At 44.3% G+C, this 22815-nt stretch overlaps 1 protein-coding gene and 1 long non-coding RNA gene across 5 annotated transcripts in view; one reads left to right on the top strand and one right to left on the bottom strand.

Annotated features, from left to right (window-relative positions):
- Positions 1 to 22815, top strand: part of LOC143806264 (connector enhancer of kinase suppressor of ras 2-like) — a 585904-nt gene that overhangs the window by 410205 nt on the left and 152884 nt on the right. For all 3 annotated transcript variants that reach the window (XM_077286470.1, XM_077286471.1, XM_077286469.1), the window contains one exon: positions 1967 to 2008. In XM_077286470.1, coding sequence (XP_077142585.1) covers positions 1967 to 2008 — 42 coding nt within the window. The remainder of the gene's footprint in view (positions 1 to 1966; positions 2009 to 22815) is intronic.
- Positions 1 to 22815, bottom strand: part of LOC143806268 (uncharacterized) — a 42749-nt gene that overhangs the window by 7321 nt on the left and 12613 nt on the right. For both annotated transcript variants that reach the window (XR_013221421.1, XR_013221420.1), the window contains exon 2: positions 15124 to 15218. This is a non-coding gene — a long non-coding RNA (uncharacterized LOC143806268). The remainder of the gene's footprint in view (positions 1 to 15123; positions 15219 to 22815) is intronic.

Genomic DNA, 22815 nt, shown 5'->3' on the forward strand with positions numbered 1-22815 from the left:
TCTCCCTCTCTTGTCTTGATTTTTATTTTCTCCACTCTTTCTCCTCTATCTCTTTCTCACTCCTTCTTTCTCCCTCCTTCTCTTTCTTCTCTATCTCTTTCTCACTCCTTCTCTAGCTCTTTCTCTTTCCTTCTCCATTTTCCCTCGCTCCCTCTTTCTCTGTAGTTTTCTGACCTCTTCCTTTCTCTTATTGGAGTGGCAGTTTATTACGCTGTCACAAGCTGACATTTCCCACTGCTGCATTATAGGGAATCCAGGATAATTATAGAATTGCGCTTCATTCACCACAGTATAAATATCGCATGGACTCGTGTCACCAGTTCACAGAATCCTGTATCAGACGCTTTATATAGAAGTGAATCTGCTCTTATTATTGTATTCTGGGGTGAATATTAAATTGCCTTAAATAATAAGGAATGAAACAGTGCAAATTCTGTGTGCAGTCTCATCCCATGTACAGTCTCACCCCATGTGCAGGCTCCTGTGACCAGTAGAGAAGCCTTTTTCAGGGGTGACTGTGGCTATTAGGGGGCGCAGAGGTAGTGATCGCCTCAGGCCCTGGTGACTAGGACCCCAGTGTCTCCTCTGCTTTATTAATGCAGGGGGCATGCGGGGGTCTTGTAATGTATCAGAGAACATGCGAGTAAAGGTAGCGCTCCAGCCCCCCCCCCCCCCCCCCGTGTCCCACCCTGCAATTCACCGACGCTCCAGAATGTTCTGGAATTGCTGTGATTTCATTATCGTCCTTTGTAGAATTCATTTAATCGTTCATCCCATTACAAATGGACGGAGGTTTCATGTTCAGACAGAATTAGGCGAGCGGGGAATCTGGCAGTGAAGCCAAGATCTACCCCGGCTGCAGAATTCAAGGGCAACTCCATCTTAGGTTATAGTGGAAGAAAATCAATCTGAGGCCACGACAGCGGGTAAAGCTCCTGAACCTGAGACTCCATGTCATCCAATGACACCTCCCGGGGGCGCCAGCAGTGACACTTCTAAAGTTTTTTGCCTTCCTCTGGATCAACATGTTAGGGCATGTTAGGTTAGGCTATGGGGTGAACTAGATGGACTTAAAGTCTTCCTTCAACCTTAATAACTGTGTTACTATGTTACTATGAGATTCTAAGTTTTCTGTGAGTCACACAAGGACCCTGGAAATAGGTGGGAGCCCCGGGATCTTGGGGTCCCATAAGCCTCAATATCAGTTCTTTCAGCATTTTTCACCCATTCAAATGAAAGGGAAAAATGCAAGTAAAAAACGCATAAAAATGTATCAAATATGTGTATACTTCTGCAGCGTTTTTCCTGCAAACATTCTGGTTTCTGGGGCGGAACATTCTGCTGCAAATACCAAACTAAATCCGATACTTATCCACCCATTGTGCAGACGTTCTCTCCCACCGTGGACATTTATCTGATCCCTGAGGGTCCCATCGATCACTGGAGATCCCAGTGAGGAAGAGTATGAATGTCGCGGCTTTGGTCGCGCATTGTGCCGCTTTGCATAAAGTCTGTGCGGCCGATGGGATCTCCGGGGCCGCAGTTCTCATCAGTCCCAATGACATTGATGGGGCAGCTCGGATCATTCTCAATCCTGTACATTTTATGATTGTACAACTAAATCTGGACTTGTGGCCTCAGATTCCTCCAGGATCTGACAATGAAAATCCAAAGCATTAGTGGGATCTTCGGAGAAAAGATGAATAAATCGGCGTGCATCATTGTATGGGGGAGGGGCGGCTCTGGGACGGTCGTCCGTATTGATAGCAGCAATAATGCTTGGAAGTTAATAGCATCGCAGAAGGTCAATGATAATTAATTTTGCTAATTAGGTGTCGCGCTGGTCTTATCGCCAAGTGACACTGTACATGCTGAATAATCTCAGAATATCAATATCAGGGAAAATGCAGGAAAGTTTCTCTGTGCTAGGAAATCAGTTCTGATCCTTTTTTTTGTCTTTTCCCAGGATTGCACCGTGTATGAAACAGAAAACAAAATCCTCCATGTGGTAAGTGGCGTCCTGTTCAGATCTGACGCTGTCGGTCATTGTCCTGATGTTTAATCACACGAAGCTCCAAAATCTATGATGTCATCTGCAGGGGTGGGGTCAAGGTCTATGCAGACCCCCCCCATGCTTAGCGCGAGGAGCTTCTATTTATGTGATCGATTAGTGGGGTATTTCCAACAAAGTAATTTATGGCACCTTTAGAAAATATAGCAAAAATGTGAGTCCCAGGGCCAAGGCGTGAAGAACACTGGCAAGAGCGGGGGCCCAACAATCCCAGGTATAAACCGGTAATATCCTCTGTACAGGTAGGCTAGCTGTGAGCGGGCTCAGGAGATGCGCCTGCTCCACACGTCACAGCTGTGTTATGTCTTACTGCTGAGATCACATAGTTTTAGCCTCATAGATGGCTTGACATATAATCATAGTGGCGGTATTTAAGAGGTTGGAAATGGTGGGAATGTGTCTATTCTAATCTCCAATGACCACCCCCACAACAAGATTGATATGGCAGCCCAGGGGTGCTCCTGAATGCCCCGAGTCTGCCATGTTTCTATGCCTGCACCTGCAGCTGGGCTCCATAGGAGATCGGTTACTTTGTAACACCTTGGAATATTACAGTGTTACTGGGAGATCGGTTACTTTGTAACACCTTGGAATATTGCAGTGTTACTGGGAGATCGGTTACTTTGTAACACCTTGGAATATTGCAGTGTTACTGGGAGATCGGTTACTTTGTAACACCTTGGAATATTGCAGTGTTACTGGGAGATCGGTTACTTTGTAACACCTTGGAATATTGCAGTGTTACTAGGAGATCGGTTACTTTGTAACATCTTGGAATATTACATTGTTGCTGGGGGATCGGTTACTTTGTAACACCTTGGAATATTACAGTGTTACTGGGAGATCGGGTACTTTGTAACACCTTGGAATATTACAGTGTTACTGGGAGATCGGTTACTTTGTAACACCTTGGAATATTACAGTGTTACTAGGAGATCGGTTACTTTGTAACACCTTGGAATATTACAGTGTTACTGGGAGATCGGGTACTTTGTAACACCTTGGAATATTACAGTGTTACTAGGAGATCGGTTACTTTGTAACACCTTGGAATATTGCAGTGTTACTGGGAGATCGGTTACTTTGTAACACCTTGGAATATTGCAGTGTTACTAGGAGATCGGTTACTTTGTAACACCTTGGAATATTACAGTGTTACTGGGAGATCGGGTACTTTGTAACACCTTGGAATATTACAGTGTTACTAGGAGATCGGTTACTTTGTAACACCTTGGAATATTGCAGTGTTACTGGAGATCGGTTACTTTGTAACACCTTGGAATATTACAGTGTTACTGGGAGATCGGGTACTTTGTAACACCTTGGAATATTACAGTGTTACTGGGAGATCGGTTACTTTGTAACACCTTGGAATATTACAGTGTTACTAGGAGATCGGTTACTTTGTAACACCTTGGAATATTACAGTGTTACTGGGAGATCGGGTACTTTGTAACACCTTGGAATATTACAGTGTTACTAGGAGATCGGTTACTTTGTAACACCTTGGAATATTGCAGTGTTACTGGGAGATCGGTTACTTTGTAACACCTTGGAATATTGCAGTGTTACTAGGAGATCGGTTACTTTGTAACACCTTGGAATATTACAGTGTTACTGGGAGATCGGGTACTTTGTAACACCTTGGAATATTACAGTGTTACTAGGAGATCGGTTACTTTGTAACACCTTGGAATATTGCAGTGTTACTGGAGATCGGTTACTTTGTAACACCTTGGAATATTACAGTGTTACTGGGAGATCGGGTACTTTGTAACACCTTGGAATATTGCAGTGTTACTAGGAGATCGGTTACTTTGTAACACCTTGGAATATTACAGTGTTACTGGGAGATCGGTTACTTTGTAACACCTTGGAATATTACAGTGTTACTAGGAGATCGGTTACTTTGTAACACCTTGGAATATTACAGTGTTACTGGGAGATCGGGTACTTTGTAACACCTTGGAATATTGCAGTGTTACTAGGAGATCGGTTACTTTGTAACACCTTGGAATATTACAGTGTTGCTGGGAGATCGGTTACTTTGTAACACCTTGGAATATTACAGTGTTACTAGGAGATCGGTTACTTTGTAACACCTTGGAATATTACAGTGTTACTGGGGGATCGGTTACTTTGTAACACCTTGGAATATTACAGTGTTACTAGGAGATCGGTTACTTTGTAACACCTTGGAATATTACAGTGTTACTGGGAGATCGGTTACTTTGTAACACCTTGGAATATTGCAGTGTTACTGGAGATCGGTTACTTTGTAACACCTTGGAATATTGCAGTGTTACTGGGGGATCGGTTACTTTGTAACACCTTGGAATATTGCAGTGTTACTGGGGGATCGGTTACTTTGTAACACCTTGGAATATTGCAGTGTTACTGGGGGATCGGTTACTTTGTAACACCTTGGAATATTACAGTGTTACTGGGAGATCGGTTACTTTGTAACACCTTGGAATATTACAGTGTTACTGGGGGATCGGTTACTTTGTAACACCTTGGAATATTACAGTGTTACTAGGAGATCGGTTACTTTGTAACACCTTGGAATATTACAGTGTTACTGGGAGATCGGTTACTTTGTAACACCTTGGAATATTGCAGTGTTACTGGGAGATCGGTTACTTTGTAACACCTTGGAATATTACAGTGTTACTGGGAGATCGGTTACTTTGTAACACCTTGGAATATTACAGTGTTACTGGGAGATCGGTTACTTTGTAACACCTTGGAATATTGCAGTGTTACTGGGGGATCGGTTACTTTGTAACATCTTGGAATATTACAGTGTTACTGGGAGATCGGTTACTTTGTAACACCTTGGAATATTACAGTGTTACTGGGAGATCGGTTACTTTGTAACACCTTGGAATATTACAGTGTTACTGGGAGATCGGTTACTTTGTAACACCTTGGAATATTACAGTGTTACTGGGAGATCGGTTACTTTGTAACACCTTGGAATATTACAGTGTTACTGGGAGATCGGTTACTTTGTAACATCTTGGAATATTACAGTGTTACTGGGGGATCGGTTACTTTGTAACATCTTGGAATATTACAGTGTTACTGGGAGATCGGTTACTTTGTAACATCTTGGAATATTACAGTGTTACTGGGAGATCGGTTACTTTGTAACACCTTGGAATATTACAGTGTTACTGGGAGATCGGTTACTTTGTAACATCTTGGAATATTACAGTGTTACTGGGAGATCGGTTACTTTGTAACACCTTGGAATATTGCAGTGTTACTGGGAGATCGGTTACTTTGTAACACCTTGGAATATTACAGTGTTACTGGGAGATCGGTTACTAATTGTAACACCTTGGAATATTAATGTTACTGGGAGATCGGGTACTTTGTAACACCTTGGAATATTACAGTGTTACTGGGAGATCGGGTACTTTGTAACACCTTGGAATATTACAGTGTTACTGGGAGATCGGTTACTTTGTAACACCTTGGAATATTACAGTGTTACTGGGAGATCGGGTACTTTGTAACACCTTGGAATATTACAGTGTTACTGGGAGATCGGGTACTTTGTAACACCTTGGAATATTACAGTGTTACTGGAGATCGGTTACTTTGTAACTGTCATGCAGCGCTCGCCCCCGGCTTCTGCAGCTCGCCGGGTGCGCGCGCGCGGCGCATTCAGCTCTGCGCGTGCGCACATCTGATTCCTCTGTTGGCACTCCTTCCTGTCCTCTCTGTCATCCTGGAGGACTGTAACCCGGAAGTAGCTCTCACGCTGGTATATAAGCTGCTTCCTGCTGCTCCTCTGTGCCTGATGATCATTTGTGTTTACAAGTGCTTCTGGTCACCTGTGGTCTCTGTGCGTTCCTAGCTTTCTGACCTTAGGGACTCCTCCTTCCTCTGCAGTACCTGCCTGATTTTCCTGTGTTCCTGCTTTGTTCCTTCAGTTCCTGTTTCTCTGCAGTACCTGCCTGATTTTCCTGTGTTCCTGCTTTGTTCCTTCAGTTCCTGTTTCTCTGTGGTACCTGCCCGACTCCTTTACCATTTCCTTGCTCCCGTCAGCCTCTGTGTCTCCATATTGTCTCGTCAGCCTCCATGTCTCTGTAGTATTCCCATCTTCTCCCTCGTCTCAGTAGTTCCTTGCCATTCCCTCTGTTTCCTCCCCTGTTTCCTTCGGTCCCTGTGTTCCTGCAGTGTACCCTTCTTATCTCAGTCGACCCTCCAGCTTCCGTGGCGATAGTCCCTCACGGGCCTGCCCCTAACGCTCCCTGTATAGGGGGCGGTCCACCTGGTCAGCTCGTCCGAGAGGGGTTCGTCGTCACGGTCCAGTGGGTCCACTCTCCGTTGTCCCTGTTTGAATCCACTCTCTCAAATGGGACTGCACTCAGATGACATCTGAGTGCAGCCTGATTCTTACAGCATCACAGTATCATCAGGCCATGGACCCCGCTGGAGCTTCCGCTACTCAAAAAGACTTACTCTTTTTGCGTGAAAACCAGACTAGGATCATGTCGTTTTTAAAAAATATGGAGTCTCGCCTAGCGGCTTTACAGCCTTCTGATCCTGGTATTGCTCCGCAGTTGGTTGCCCTTCAGCTGGAGCTAGGTCTACAATGGGACACTCAGTCCCATATTTCGAATTTTTTGGCCTCTATTAATGATCGGCTTCTCGCCCTCCAGAATGTGGCCTCTGTCTCCACTCCTGTCTCTGCGCCACAACCCTCGCCCCGACTTGCTAGACCTCCTCGGTATGGTGGGGATCCTAAAGCGTGCCGCGGCTTTCTTATTCAATGCCAGTTGCATTTTGAATTGTCTCCGCTACTTTATCCCACCGATCGAGCTAAGGTTGTTTTTATAGTATCCCATTTGGAGGGTGAGGCTTTGGCGTGGGTTAATCCCCTCTGGGAGCGTAATGATCCTTTGGTCTCCCAACTCAATCCGTTCCTGGATACCTTCCGCAAGGTTTTTGATGAACCTGGACGTCTGGTCTCTACTACAGAGTCCCTCTTTAACCTTAGCCAGGCCACTCTCTCTGTAGCTCAGTACGCCATCCGTTTCCGGACTCTGTCTTCAGAACTTGGGTGGAATAATGAGGCTTTGGTTGGAGCGTTTTGGCGTGGTTTGTCTTCACGGATTAAGGATGAGCTGGCAGGACGGGACACTCCCACCTCTTTGGATGATCTTATCTCCTTGGCCATACGCATTGATCTGCGCTTTCAGGAGCGTACTCGCGAGCTTGCCAGAGAAAAGAGACCTCTTCGCCAGACCACTATTGCTCGAGGGACTTCTTTTTCTCAAACAGCCCCGGTGGTTTCTTCATCTCCTCCTGAACCCATGCAGGTCGATCGCTTTGAGTCTTCCGAGCAGCGCCGCAAGGAGAGACTCGCACAAGGTCTCTGTTTTTACTGCGGTAGTGCCTCTCATCTCTTACGCGCCTGTCCTCAGAGGTCGGGAAACGCCTCCGCCTAGGACAGGTAACAGAGGCCTTCCTAGGTGGTTATGACTCCTCTCCACCTCTGGTTTTGTCTGTTATTCTACATTTAGGTTCCCGTCACTTTTCTCTGGAGGCTTATGTTGATTCAGGAGCGGCTGGGAACTTTGTTCAGCTCGAGGTTGTTAACAGGCTTGGGATACCTGTTAGACCCTTGGAGACTCCTAGACAAATAGCTTCCGTCGATGGTCAGCCTTTGCGGGAGACCGTCAACTTAGTTACGGAGGAGGTTGAACTTCAGATTGGAGCTCTTCATCGTGAGAAACTGGCCTTTTATGTTTTACCTTCATTGTCTCATTCTTTCCTTTTGGGTCTTCCTTGGCTGAGAGATCACGAACCCACTCTGGACTGGCGCACTGGAGATGTTCTACGGTGGGGACAGTCTTGTCTGAACAGGTGCCTACTTCCAGTCAAGCCTGCATCCTCCTTTCGGTCTGCTTCGGAATCCACGGGAATTCCTCCAGCCTATTGCGCCTTCTCGGATGTCTTTAACAAGAAGGAGGCGGAGATCTTGCCGCCGCACCGCTCTTATGACTGCCCGATAGACCTTGTTCCTGGTTCTACTCCACCTCGAGGACGTATTTACCCATTGTCTCCTACCGAAACTCAAGCCATGTCCGAATATATCCAAGAGAATCTGGCCAGAGGCTTCATTCGAAAGTCCTCCTCACCTGCAGGAGCTGGGTTCTTCTTCGTCAAGAAGAAGGACGGTTCTCTTCGCCCATGTATAGACTATCGGGGTCTCAACACTATCACGATCAAGAACAAGTACCCACTTCCTCTCATACCAGAACTCTTTGATCGTCTACGTGGAGCACGAATCTTTACCAAATTGGATCTCAGAGGAGCTTATAATTTGGTCCGTATCCGTTCCGGTGACGAGTGGAAGACTGCGTTTAATACCAGAGATGGTCATTATGAATATTTGGTTATGCCATTCGGTTTATGCAACGCACCCGCAGTCTTCCAGGAGTTTGTAAATGATGTTTTTCGGGATCTACTTTACACCTGTGTTGTAGTGTACTTGGACGATATCCTTGTGTTCTCTCCAGATCTGTCTACTCACAGAAGAGATGTACGGCAAGTACTTCAGCGTTTGAGAGAGAATCGGCTGTACGCAAAACTGGAAAAATGTGTCTTCGAACAGTCATCTCTTCCCTTCTTGGGTTTCATCATTTCCGACGCTGGTTTGTGTATGGATCCAGGAAAAGTTTCTGCCGTGCTCAACTGGCCACGTCCTCTTGGAGTGAAAGCAATTCAGCGATTTCTTGGATTTGCTAACTACTATCGGCAGTTTATCCCTCACTTTTCCTCTCTTTCTGCTCCAATCTCCTCCATGATTCGGAAGGGTGCCAATCCTCATCTATGGTCGTCTGAGGCCGAAGAGGCTTTCCGGTCCATCAAGCAGGCCTTCGCCTCCGCTCCTATTCTTCATCGTCCTGTGGCCAATAAACCCTTCATCCTTGAAGTAGATGCTTCTGCAATTGGAGCTGGAGCTGTGCTCTCGCAGAAATCCTCTTCTGGTCGTCTTGTGCCCTGTGGTTTTTTCTCTAAGATCTTCTCCTCCTCTGAAAAGAATTATTCTATCGGTGATAAAGAACTTTTGGCAATCAGGTTGGCATTGGAGGAGTGGCGGTACCTCTTGGAGGGGGCTTTACATCGTTTTGTAATTTACACAGATCACAAGAATCTGGCATATATCCGCTCTGCGCAAAGACTAAATCCTCGGCAGGCCAGGTGGGCCTTGTTTTTCGCCAGGTTTGACTTCGAACTTCGTTTCCTGCCAGGAGATAAAAACTCCAGAGCCGACGCTCTGTCTAGGTCATTCCAGGCGGTGGATATGGAGGAAGAACCTGCACACATCATCGATCCTGCTAGAGTCATCACAGTTGCTCCTCTCTCTCTTTCCTCGTTGCCTCCAGGTAAAACCTTAGTTGCTGAAGAGAACAGAGAACGCGTCTTACTTTGGGGTCATGCCTCCAAATTAGCTGGACATGTTGGTCTCAAAAAAACCCTCCGTCTGATCTCTCGCTATTACTGGTGGCCTACGTTGTCCAAGGACGTCCAAAGTTTTGTCGCCTCTTGTCCCTCCTGTGCCAAGAATAAAATTCCCAGGCAACTACCTTCCGGGCTTTTGCATCCTTTACCGGTACCCTCCACTCCGTGGCAACATTTATCGATGGACTTCATCACTGACCTGCCTTCTTCATCTGGTTGTACCGTCATCTTCGTGGTCATGGATCGTTTCTCCAAGATGGCTCATTTCATTGCACTACCTGGTTTGCCTTCTGCTCCCGAATTGGCTAAGATTTTTGTTCACCATATTTTTCGTCTTCATGGTCTTCCTTTACATATTGTTTCTGACCGAGGTGTTCAATTCACCGCCCGCTTCTGGAAATCCCTCTGCAAATCTATGAACATTTCGCTTGACTTTTCTTCGGCCTACCATCCGCAGTCCAATGGCCAGGTGGAACGTACTAATCAGACCTTGGTAACTTATCTCCGTCATTTTTCCAATTCCCATCAGAATGATTGGTCTGACTTGCTGCCATGGGCTGAGTTTTCTTACAATAACCATTCCAGCGAAGCTACTAACAAATCTCCATTTTTTATCGTCTACGGTCAACATCCTGGTCTTCCTTTTCCGGTTCCTCCTGTCTCTACTGTACCAGCGGCTGATCTTCTGTCTAGAGAGTTCTCCAGGGTCTGGCAGGAGACCAAGTCTGCCCTTGAGTTGGCTCAAGTCAGGATGAAGAGACATGCGGACAAAAGACGCCTCGATTCTCCTATATTCCATCCTGGGGACAAGGTTTGGGTTTCTTCTAAATTTATCCGTCTCAAAATTCCTTCACATAAGCTGGGTCCTCGCTATATCGGTCCATTCGAAGTTTTGTCTCGTATTAATGACGTTTCTTACAAACTTAAGTTGCCTGCCTCTCTGCGTATTTCTAATTCTTTTCATGTGTCTCTCCTTAAACCCGTAGTTTTTAATCAGTTTCATTCTTCTAACCTTTGTTCTCCTTCGCCTGTTTCCGAGGATGATGTCTTTGAAGTTAGGGACATTTTAGCCATGAAAAAACTTAGAGGGAGAACTTTGTTTTTGGTTGACTGGAAAGGTTTTGGTCCTGAGGAGAGGTCCTGGGAGCCTCGTGAGAACATTCAGGCCCCTCGCATTTTGTCCCGGTTTCTTTCAAGTCTTAAAAAGGAGGGGCGTAAAGACGGGGGTACTGTCATGCAGCGCTCGCCCCCGGCTTCTGCAGCTCGCCGGGTGCGCGCGCACGGCGCATTCAGCTCTGCGCGTGCGCACATCTGATTCCTCTGTTGGCACTCCTTCCTGTCCTCTCTGTCATCCTGGAGGACTGTAACCCGGAAGTAGCTCTCACGCTGGTATATAAGCTGCTTCCTGCTGCTCCTCTGTGCCTGATGATCATTTGTGTTTACAAGTGCTTCTGGTCACCTGTGGTCTCTGTGCATTCCTAGCTTTCTGACCTTGGGACTCCTCCTTCCTCTGCAGTACCTGCCTGATTTTCCTGTGTTCCTGCTTTGTTCCTTCAGTTCCTGTTTCTCTGCAGTACCTGCCTGATTTTCCTGTGTTCCTGCTTTGTTCCTTCAGTTCCTGTTTCTCTGTGGTACCTGCCCGACTCCTTTACCATTTCCTTGCTCCCGTCAGCCTCTGTGTCTCCATATTGTCTCGTCAGCCTCCATGTCTCTGTAATATTCCCATCTTCTCCCTCGTCTCAGTAGTTCCTTGCCATTCCCTCTGTTTCCTCCCCTGTTTCCTTCGGTCCCTGTGTTCCTGCAGTGTACCCTTCTTATCTCAGTCGACCCTCCAGCTTCCGTGGCGATAGTCCCTCACGGGCCTGCCCCTAACGCTCCCTGTATAGGGGGCGGTCCACCTGGTCAGCTCGTCCGAGAGGGGTTCGTCGTCACGGTCCAGTGGGTCCACTCTCCGTTGTCCCTGTTTGAATCCACTCTCTCAAATGGGACTGCACTCAGATGACATCTGAGTGCAGCCTGATTCTTACAGCATCACAGTAACACCTTGGAATATTACAGTGTTACTGGGAGATCGGGTACTTTGTAACACCTTGGAATATTGCAGTGTTACTGGAGATCGGTTACTTTGTAACACCTTGGAATATTACAGTGTTACTGGGAGATCGGGTACTTTGTAACACCTTGGAATATTACAGTGTTACTGGGAGATCGGGTACTTTGTAACACCTTGGAATGTTACAGTGTTACTGGGAGATCGGTTACTTTGTAACATCTTGGAATATTGCAGTGTTACTGGGAGATCGGTTACTTTGTAACATCTTGGAATATTACATTGTTGCTGGGGGATCGGTTACTTTGTAACACCTTGGAATGTTACAGTGTTACTGGGGGATCGGTTACTTTGTAACACCTTGGAATATTACAGTGTTACTGGGAGATCGGTTACTTTGTAACACCTTGGAATATTACAGTGTTACTGGGAGATCGGTTACTTTGTAACACCTTGGAATGTTACAGTGTTACTGGGAGATCGGTTACTTTGTAACACCTTGGAATATTGCAGTGTTACTGGGGGATCGGTTACTTTGTAACACCTTGGAATATTACAGTGTTGCTGGGAGATCGGTTACTTTGTAACACCTTGGAATGTTACAGTGTTACTGGGAGATCGGTTACTTTGTAACACCTTGGAATATTGCAGTGTTACTGGGAGATCGGTTACTTTGTAACACCTTGGAATATTACAGTGTTACTGGGAGATCGGTTACTTTGTAACACCTTGGAATGTTACAGTGTTACTGGGAGATCGGTTACTTTGTAACACCTTGGAATATTGCAGTGTTACTGGGGGATCGGTTACTTTGTAACACCTTGGAATATTACAGTGTTGCTGGGAGATCGGTTACTTTGTAACACCTTGGAATGTTACAGTGTTGCTGGGAGATCGGTTACTTTGTAACACCTTGGAATGTTACAGTGTTACTGGGAGATCGGTTACTTTGTAACACCTTGGAATGTTACAGTGTTACTGGGAGATCGGTTACTTTGTAACACCTTGGAATATTGCAGTGTTACTGGGGGATCGGTTACTTTGTAACACCTTGGAATATTACAGTGTTACTGGGAGATCGGGTACTTTGTAACACCTTGGAATGTTACAGTGTTACTGGGAGATCGGTTACTTTGTAACATCTTGGAATATTGCAGTGTTACTGGGAGATCGGTTACTTTGTAACATCTTGGAATATTACATTGTTGCTGGGGGATCGGTTACTTTGTAACACCTTGGAATGTTACAGTGTTACTGGGGGATCGGTTACTTTGTAACACCTTGGAATATTACAGTGTTACTGGGAGATCGGTTACTTTGTAACACCTTGGAATATTACAGTGTTACTGGGAGATCGGTTACTTTGTAACACCTTGGAATGTTACAGTGTTACTGGGAGATCGGTTACTTTGTAACACCTTGGAATGTTACAGTGTTACTGGGAGATCGGTTACTTTGTAACACCTTGGAATATTGCAGTGTTACTGGGGGATCGGTTACTTTGTAACACCTTGGAATATTACAGTGTTGCTGGGAGATCGGTTACTTTGTAACACCTTGGAATGTTACAGTGTTACTGGGAGATCGGTTACTTTGTAACACCTTGGAATGTTACAGTGTTACTGGGAGATCGGTTACTTTGTAACACCTTGGAATATTGCAGTGTTACTGGGGGATCGGTTACTTTGTAACACCTTGGAATATTACAGTGTTGCTGGGAGATCGGTTACTTTGTAACACCTTGGAATGTTACAGTGTTACTGGGAGATCGGTTACTTTGTAACACCTTGGAATATTACAGTGTTACTGGGAGATCGGTTACTTTGTAACACCTTGGAATATGACAGTGTTACTGGGAGATCGGTTACTTTGTAACACCTTGGAATATTACAGTGTTACTGGGAGATCGGTTACTTTGTAACACCTTGGAATATTAGTGTTACTAGGAGATCGGTTACTTTGTAACACCTTGGAATATTACAGTGTTACTGGGGGATCGGTTACTTTGTAACACCTTGGAATATGACAGTGTTACTGGGAGATCGGTTACTTTGTAACACCTTGGAATATGACAGTGTTACTGGGAGATCGGTTACTTTGTAACACCTTGGAATATTACAGTGTTACTGGGGGATCGGTTACTTTGTAACACCTTGGAATATTACAGTGTTACTGGGAGATCGGTTACTTTGTAACACCTTGGAATGTTACAGTGTTACTGGGAGATCGGTTACTTTGTAACACCTTGGAATATTGCAGTGTTACTGGGGGATCGGTTACTTTGTAACACCTTGGAATATTACAGTGTTGCTGGGAGATCGGTTACTTTGTAACACCTTGGAATGTTACAGTGTTACTGGGAGATCGGTTACTTTGTAACACCTTGGAATATTACAGTGTTACTGGGGGATCGGTTACTTTGTAACACCTTGGAATGTTACAGTGTTACTGGGAGATCGGTTACTTTGTAACACCTTGGAATATGACAGTGTTACTGGGAGATCGGTTACTTTGTAACATCTTGGAATATTACAGTGTTACTGGGGGATCGGTTACTTTGTAACACCTTGGAATATTACAGTGTTACTGGGGGATCGGTTACTTTGTAACACCTTGGAATGTTACAGTGTTACTGGGAGATCGGTTACTTTGTAACACCTTGGAATATTAGTGTTACTAGGAGATCGGTTACTTTGTAACACCTTGGAATATTACAGTGTTGCTGGGAGATCGGTTACTTTGTAACACCTTGGAATATTGCAGTGTTGCTGGGAGATCGGTTACTTTGTAACACCTTGGAATATTACATTGTTGCTGGGAGATCGGTTACTTTGTAACACCTTGGAATATTGCAGTGTTACTGGGAGATCGGTTACTTTGTAACATCTTGGAATATTAAAGTGTTACTGGGAGATCGGTTACTTTGTAACATCTTGGAATATTACAGTGTTACTGGGAGATCGGTTACTTTGTAACATCTTGGAATATTACAGTGTTACTGGGAGATCGGTTACTTTGTAACACCTTGGAATATTACAGTGTTACTGGGAGATCGGTTACTTTGTAACATCTTGGAATATTACAGTGTTACTGGGAGATCGGTTACTTTGTAACATCTTGGAATATTACATTGTTGCTGGGGGATCGGTTACTTTGTAACACCTTGGAATGTTACAGTGTTACTGGGGGATCGGTTACTTTGTAACACCTTGGAATATTACAGTGTTACTAGGAGATCGGTTACTTTGTAACACCTTGGAATATTACAGTGTTACTAGGAGATCGGTTACTTTGTAACACCTTGGAATATTACAGTGTTACTAGGAGATCGGTTACTTTGTAACACCTTGGAATATTACATTGTTGCTGTGTATTATATATTATCAAATGATCACAGTTTCAAGTCCCCAGTGTGACAAATAAAAAATGGCGTAAAGAAAATTGAAACTATTTTTTTATAAACACAACAATATAATCATTTATTTCCCTCCTTTTATTTGTAAACAAATAAAATCACCTGAAATTGTGGGTCCGAACCAACAAAGTATTATCAGAGAAACGGTAAGAAAAAGATGAAATGGTCCAACTGCTGCTGTCTTATGGTCAGTCTTCCTACAAAAAAAGTAATTTAAAGAAAGTAAAAGGTTGTACGGATCCCAAAATGGCAGTGATGAAAACTACAGCTCATAGCAGAAAAACAAGTCCTGAAATAACTCTATAGATCAAGTACTAAACACAAGGGGAGGAGGAAAAATAATCACAAGTGTAGAGGGGTCCTCTGGGACTGGACTCTGTAGTTGTTCATCCAGGGACCCCTGTGCTTCACCTTGGTCCTTGAGGTGTCTATGTTATGACTTCCTAGTTTTGTCATGAATCTTCGATTGTGGGGGTCTGATCACAAACATTCCCCGCTGATTTCATGATGGAGCACAGTTTAGTTAGTTCCATTCAGTGGGTGTGAAGATGCCTGGTCACTTCTCACGGACATAAGCTGGAGTCATCCATGCCTTTTGTTCCATCATTGACTAATGCTCCTCACAGCTGAAGGTTTGTTACAATGTATCAGTGCAGACTACACTGTGTGACTTAGATACAATCAGTCCGCAAATCTACAGATCACCGACTAAGCTTTATCCATGTTCTGAATCGTCAGATGTGCCAGACTGCTTTTGGTCAAGCTTGGATTTAACTCTCTAAATAATGCTTTAATTCACTGGCAGAGAACAGAGATCTCGAAAAGGATCCCAAATTGAATCACGAAGACTATTAATAGTTAGAGAACTTAAGTAATGGTGTTATTTCATGACTACAACTCCTGTCTGAGCAGAAAGAACCAATCCGTCAGGCCCCTTTAATTCCGGATTAAAGGCCTTTTGCTGTAGATGCATGATATGAGCGCCATGTGATGCCCTGGATGCAGCGTGGACGGGTATCTGCTGCCCACATTGAGGCCGATACCCCCCATCCTCCGCTCCGAGCTCGAATCCTCCTGAAGCCGCTTTATGACATTTAAGCTAACAAAGAACGTGAGCCGCGATTTCTAAGTAGGTGTTATTTTCCGTGTCGCCTGTCAAGCGGCGTATTTTCATAAACACGTCCCGCGCTCTCATTGTGCGCCGACCGTGAATGTAAACAAACATCGCTCGCTTAAATGGAAAATTCTCCGCTCAAGCTGTGTCATTCACTCCTGCTGTATGGAGGCAGCCGCTCACCTCTGCGGAGAGCGCACTTCAGGGCCCACCTGCCGCCCCACTCTTTACCCCCAATATCACCGCCGCGTGTTATTACCGCAGGTTAACACTTCACGCGAGGCGACGGAAACGTTTCCTGTCATTACTTAGTGCGGGGAGGATAAACTTCTATATAAAGAGATATGTGACAGCCCCACCATCGCCCACACACAGCCGCCACTTAAAGGGACGGTAATCTCCTGCGCTCTAAAACTATAGAGATTTACAGTGCCTTGACAAAGTCTTCATACCCCGTGATATTTTCCACATATTTTCACATTACACCCACAAACTTTAACGTATTTTATTTGACATAACACAAAGTTGCAAATGTTTGTGAAGGGTAAAGGAAATGATACAGAGCTTTTTATATGTTTTAAAAGTATAAATCTGAGAAATTGTGAGGTGCATTTATTTTCAGTCCCCTGAGTCAGTACTTTCTACCACCACCTCTCACTGAAATTACTGCTGCAGTCTTTTGGGGTCTTTCTCTCTAGCTTTGTACATCTAGAGGTGACATTTTGACCTTTCTTCTTTGCACACTCGCTCTCCTTCAGTGAGATTGTATGGAGATGTCTGTGATCAGAAATGTCTCATCACAGATTCACTGGGATTTGGGTCTGGACTGTGACTGGGCCGTTCACACACATGAATAAGCTTTGATCACCCTGAAAACACCATCCCCACAGTCACACATGGTGGAGGCAGCATCATGCTGTGGGGAGGCTTTTCTTCAGCAGGGGCAGGGAAACAGGGAAACTGGTCAGAGGTGATGGGAAGATGGATGGTGCTAAATACAGGGCAATCCTGGAGGAAAAACTGTTAGAGGCTGCAGAAGACTTGAGCTTGGGGTGTAGGCTCACATTCCAGCAGGACAACAACCCTAAACATCCTTCCAGAGCTACAATGTTTGGTTTAGATCATATAAAATATAGAGCATATTCATGTGTGTGAACAGCCCAGTCAAATTCCAGAGTAAAATCCCATTGAGAATCTGTGATAAGACGTGAAAATTACAGCCGTCTCCATCCAATCTCCGTGCGCAAGAGCAAGTGTGCAAAGAAGGAGCAGAATGTCACCTCTGGATGTTCAAAGCTGGTAAAATGTGGCTTCAGCGAATACTGACTTTCCCATTGCCGAGATAGAACATAGCAATTGGTGCTCATTAATTTCTATAGAAAACTTTCAAGGAAAACCTGCAGCAGAATGTCTGTGTCTGCCTTCTCCATAGAACTTTATAAGCACCAACTGACATATTCCGTACCCGTAATGGGAATATCGATGTTCATTGAATACAGATTTTACCCATGAATTGCGAGTAAATGATCAGTCCAGCAGGAAAAAGAAGCAGATTTCTCTGATAAGATATTACAACGTTTCTTATTTTCATGTGATCTATTGATATATTGCATAAAAATTAGAACGACGGATATTCTTTGTGCAGCTGTTGTATGGAGAAGGGGGAAGATACACTGGAAAGCAACAAAGTTGTCACTTCCCACAATAGAATTTCAAGGGAAAGGGAATGGACAGATATTTTTTTGCACTTTTCTTCTTTCTTTTTTGCTTCTTTTTGCCTTTTTTTCTTCTGGGTCAACAAATCTTTGAATGTTTGCAGTAACTACACTAAACGGAGGAGAGGCTCAATAAGTCACTTCAGCCACGGCGTCTTCTCCGAAACGACCGCAATCTCCCCTCAGATATTATTGTCCCATTGAGACACCAAAACTGAGACACAGCAGACGACCGGCGGCTCCACTGACACTAAAACTCTACCGCGTCTTATTTATACTTTTAATAAAAGTTGTTTCCTGCGTCGCGTTCTTCAGGAGAGCGCAGCCATAATTGCAGATCGCCGGTTATAAGGTGGTCAGGAATAAACCAAAACTCAAAGCACAATGGTGGAACAAACAGCGACGCCGACTGCTAAACCTTTGTGTTTTATGAATTTTTTTATTTGTTTGTTACTATTTTCTTTGTCATCATCCTAGTTGGGCTGAAGGGAACCATCATTAAAGAGTCCAGTGTCCAGTCTTATGGTTCTAGCTTGGTGCTTTTTTTTATCATAGTGAACTTGGGCCAAACTATTTTTTAGGGAAGGAGATGAAGGTAATTCCTGGAAAAAGAAGAATAACAGCCTTCAATTGAAGATTATGCCAGTGTTTGCGGAGGGATTGTTGTATCCCTCTGCACTCGGAGCTGTAAGTAGATATGAAGTTGACATTAGGAGGTTGACATTGGTCAGACCTATAGAGTCTTTCCATTCTAGGTACTAAACAGACATTTTGACTCAGGGAAAGGGCTCCTCGGTGCTGCTGGTCTAATGAGCGTGGGGTGTCCTGTTGTGAATTCTGTTCTCGAACTCCCTCCTGTGGTTATGAATGGTACTTCGGCGAGTTCTGTCCATGGACTCCCTCTGGTGGCTGTGAGTGGAGCTGCTGGTTCTGAGGTTCCTTTCCCAGCTGACCTCGTTTAGGCCTTGGCTGGCTGCTCTATTTAACTCCACTCAGATCGTTACTTGATGCCAGCTGTCAATGTCCTAGTACTGGTTCAGTTCTCTTGCATCTTTCAGATGACCTGTCTACTTCAGCAAAAGCTAAGTCCCTGCTAGCTTATTTGTTTACCACTGTTTTCTTGTCCAGCTTGCTATCATCATTTTGCTTGGTTAGCTGGAAGCTCTGGGATGCAGAGTGGCACCACCGCGCCGTGAGTCGGTGCGGGGGTCTCTTTTGCACACTCTGCGTGTTTTTTTGTTAGTTTTTTATGCTGACCGCAAAGATACCTTTTCTATCCTCAGTCTGTTTAGTTAAGTCTGGCCTCCTTTGCTGAAACCTATTTCATTCCTGTGTTTGTAACTTCCATCTTAACTCACAGTCAATATGTGTGGGGGGCTGCCTATTTCTTTGGGGAATTTCTCTGAGGCAAGGTAGGCTGTATTTTCTATCTTTAGGGGTAGTTAGCTCTTAGGCTGTGAAGAGGCGTCTAGGCAGAGTCAGGTACGCTCCACGGCTATTTCTAGTTGTTGTGATAGGATTAGGGGTTGCGGTCAGCAGAGCTCCCACTTCCCAGAGCTTGTCCTGTATTACTAGTTTGCTCATCTGGTCATTTCGAGTGCTCCTAACCACCAGGTCATCATAACAGTGTCCTTTCTCATGGAATCTGTCATTAATGCAGGACTGCTGTTTAAAAGCAAAGAGATATGTGCATTTCTTGCGTATACTTTTGTATTGGCTGAATGGAATATTATGTTTTATTTAAGACCATGGCTACTGGAGGAGGCGAGATAACTGTTCTTGTCAACTTCCTTAAAGTGTGTTTTAGTAACGATTCTTCTTTTCTCATGTGATATTGGAAGATCCAAGATATTGATAATATATTTGTCTATGTTACTCTTAAAGGAAATGTCCTAATTTTTTTAAGTGTACAATAAAAAAGTCTCGCAGTGCGAGACTTTTTTATTGTACACTGTATGGTTTGGGAACCTAGTCTCTGCACCGAAAATACAGCTGTGCACACGGCGTTTATATATATAACTAATTTTTTTAAGTGACTCACAGAAAGAGTTAGACAATGTGTTGTTACCCCTCCATATAAAAAAATAAATCATCAATATGTGACTTAAGGAGGATGACATGTCTTTTAAAAAGAGAACAGTGATAAATCAAATGCTTCTCAAAGGCTCCCATAAAAAGATTAGTGTAGTTAGGGTCACTCAGGTCCCCATAGCGGTGCCCTTAGGCTACGTTCACATTTGCGTTGTGCGCCGCAGCGTCGGCGCCGCAGCGCACAACGCAAACAAAAACGCGGCAAAACGCACGCTAAAACGCTGCGTTTTGCGCCGCATGCGTCCTTTTTGGCCGAAAGTTGGACGCAAAAAAAATGCAACTTGAAGCGTTTCTTGCGTCCAACGCTTGCGGCCATGCGGCGCAAAACGCAGCACAACGCATGTCCATGCGCCCCCATGTTAAATATAGGGGCGCATGACGCATGCGGCGCCGCTGCGGCGCCCGACGCTGCGGCGCTGACCGCAAATGTGAACGTAGCCTTACACTGTAGAAACATCATTTCTTGTTCTTTTTACCTTTGCCGCAGTTTCTTCCTTTATATATAGCTATTACTGATTTGCATTACGACTCCAAAACTCATAGTGTTTTTTATGTCTGGTATCTTTTAATAAATTGTCACAACCAATTGCGGTAAATGTTATGTATTTGCAGACATTTGGTTGTACATTATTTTAACAGCATCTCATGCTCCTCTTTTGAGATTGATCATACTCAGCTACAGCTTAGAGATGATACACTTCCTTTGTATTTTAGGTAAAAAAAAATATTGTCATCTTTTACATTTTAAAAATTACAAAAAGGAAAATGAGCCTTTACAAAAGTTTGGGCACACTAGGAGATTCCTGTGCTCAGATAACTTTGACCAAGGTTTCAGACCTTAATTAGCCTGTTAGCGTTATGACTTTTTCACTATCAGGCCATGTGCACACGTTCAGTATTTTTCGCGTTTTTTTTGCGTCTTTTCGCTATAAAAACGTGATAAAAATGCGAAAAAACCGCTTACATATGCCTCCCATTATTTTCAGTGTATTCCGCATATTTTGTGCACATGCTGCATTTTTTTCCTGCGAAAAAATCGCATTGCGGAAAAAAAAGCAACATGTTCATTAAATTTGCGGAATTGCGGGGATTCCGCACACCTAGGAGTGCATTGATCTGCTTACTTTCCGCACGGGGCTGTGCCCACCATGCGGGAAGTAAGCAGATTATGTGCGGTTGGTACCCAGGGTGGAGGAGAGGAGACTCTCCTCCACGGACTGGGCACCATATAATTGGTCAAAAAAAAAGAATTAAAATAAAAAATAGTCATATACTCACCTTCGATGGCCCCCGGAGTGTTCCCGCCTCTCACCGCTGCATGCTGCCGCTTTGGTTCCTATAGATGGTGTGGTTCAGGACCTGCGATGACGTCGCGGTCTTGTGATTGGTCGCGAGACCGGTCATGTGACCGCGACGTCATCGAAGGTCCTGAACCACACCGGCATCTATAGGAACGGACGCCGCTGAGGATATCGGCTGTCTGCAGAGGGTGAGTATAACCATTTTTTAATTTTTTTAATTATTTTTAAACATTCTATCTTTTACTATGCAGCATTTTTAGTAAAAAGTTGGTCACACTTGTCAAACACTATGTTTGACAAATGTGACCAACGTGTCAGTCAGTTTTCCAAGCGATGCTACAGATCGCTTGGAAAACTTTAGCATTCTGCAAGCTAATTACGCTTGCAAAATGCTAAAAAAAAACGCGAAAAAAACGGGAAAAAAACGAAAAAAAAAAATGCGGATTTCTTGCAGAAAATTTCCGGTTTTCTTCAGGAAATTTCTGCAAGAAATCCTGACGTGTGCACATACCCTCATAGTTAGAAAAGGCCAGGTAATGCAAATTTCCCAGCTTTATAAAAAAAAACCAGCCTCCTCTAACTGTAAGGATTCTGGACTTTCCTGGTGCCTGTTCGCCCTGATCCAAGATGGAGTCTTGGATCTCGCCCTGTCATGGAACTTCCTGTCCGTCCTGATTATTTAAGTCCGCGTCATGTGTTCTCCTGTGCCTGAGTATTTTGTGCTGCTGGCTCCTGAGCTTCTGCCGGTTTGCTGGTGAACTCCCTGCTTCTGCTCACTACTCGGTGGTCTGCCTTTCTCCATTCAGCTACCTCTCGCCTCTGGAACTTCTGCGATGGGCTGCACACCAGTGGAAGTATCTTCTTTGTTTGCAAAACTTTTCCCAGTGTTGTGCCTCTTTGCACAACCACACCAGGTGAGCAAGATTCAAGTTGTGCTTGTCTCATCAAGAAAGATTTACTCATCTGCTATGCTTTGATAGCGCTCTCCCTTTCTCCCCTCTTCCTCTCTTTCCCAGGACGGCATTCACACAACGCATCATCTGTGAATTATTGGACTCCTATTAACAAGTACTGTGCACATGTGTGATCAAGTTTTGCTGACTTCCTCATTTAAGTACTGTGTGCATATGCACTAATAACCTTATTGGACTTCCTTGTTTAAATATCGGTTCGCCTCTCAGTCTGGTGTGATTTACTTTATTGTGCTGAGGACCTTGTTACTACTGCAGGAATATCTGTATTATGCTCTGTTTGCTATTTACTATATAGGGCTGAAGACCTCGTTGCAATTGCAGAAATATCTGTGTCAATTCTGTTTACATTTCTGTTTTGAGTAAAAACATTCTTTGCTGCAACTTTGTTCTCGGACTGGCTTTATCCCATGCTATTGGATTCCGTAGTACCCATATAATTATTACACTAACCTTATGCCAAAACAGCAGCTATGGGTTCTCCTAAGCAGCTCCTAGCACTCTGAAAATGAATATGGTGCAGACCCACAAAGCCGGAGAAGGCTATAAGAAAAGAGCAAAGCGTTTTCAAGTTGCCCTTTCCTCAGTTCGAAATGTAATTA

The sequence above is a fragment of the Ranitomeya variabilis genome, chromosome 2 (assembly GCF_051348905.1).
Source record: "Ranitomeya variabilis isolate aRanVar5 chromosome 2, aRanVar5.hap1, whole genome shotgun sequence".
Taxonomy (NCBI): Eukaryota; Metazoa; Chordata; class Amphibia; order Anura; family Dendrobatidae; genus Ranitomeya; species Ranitomeya variabilis.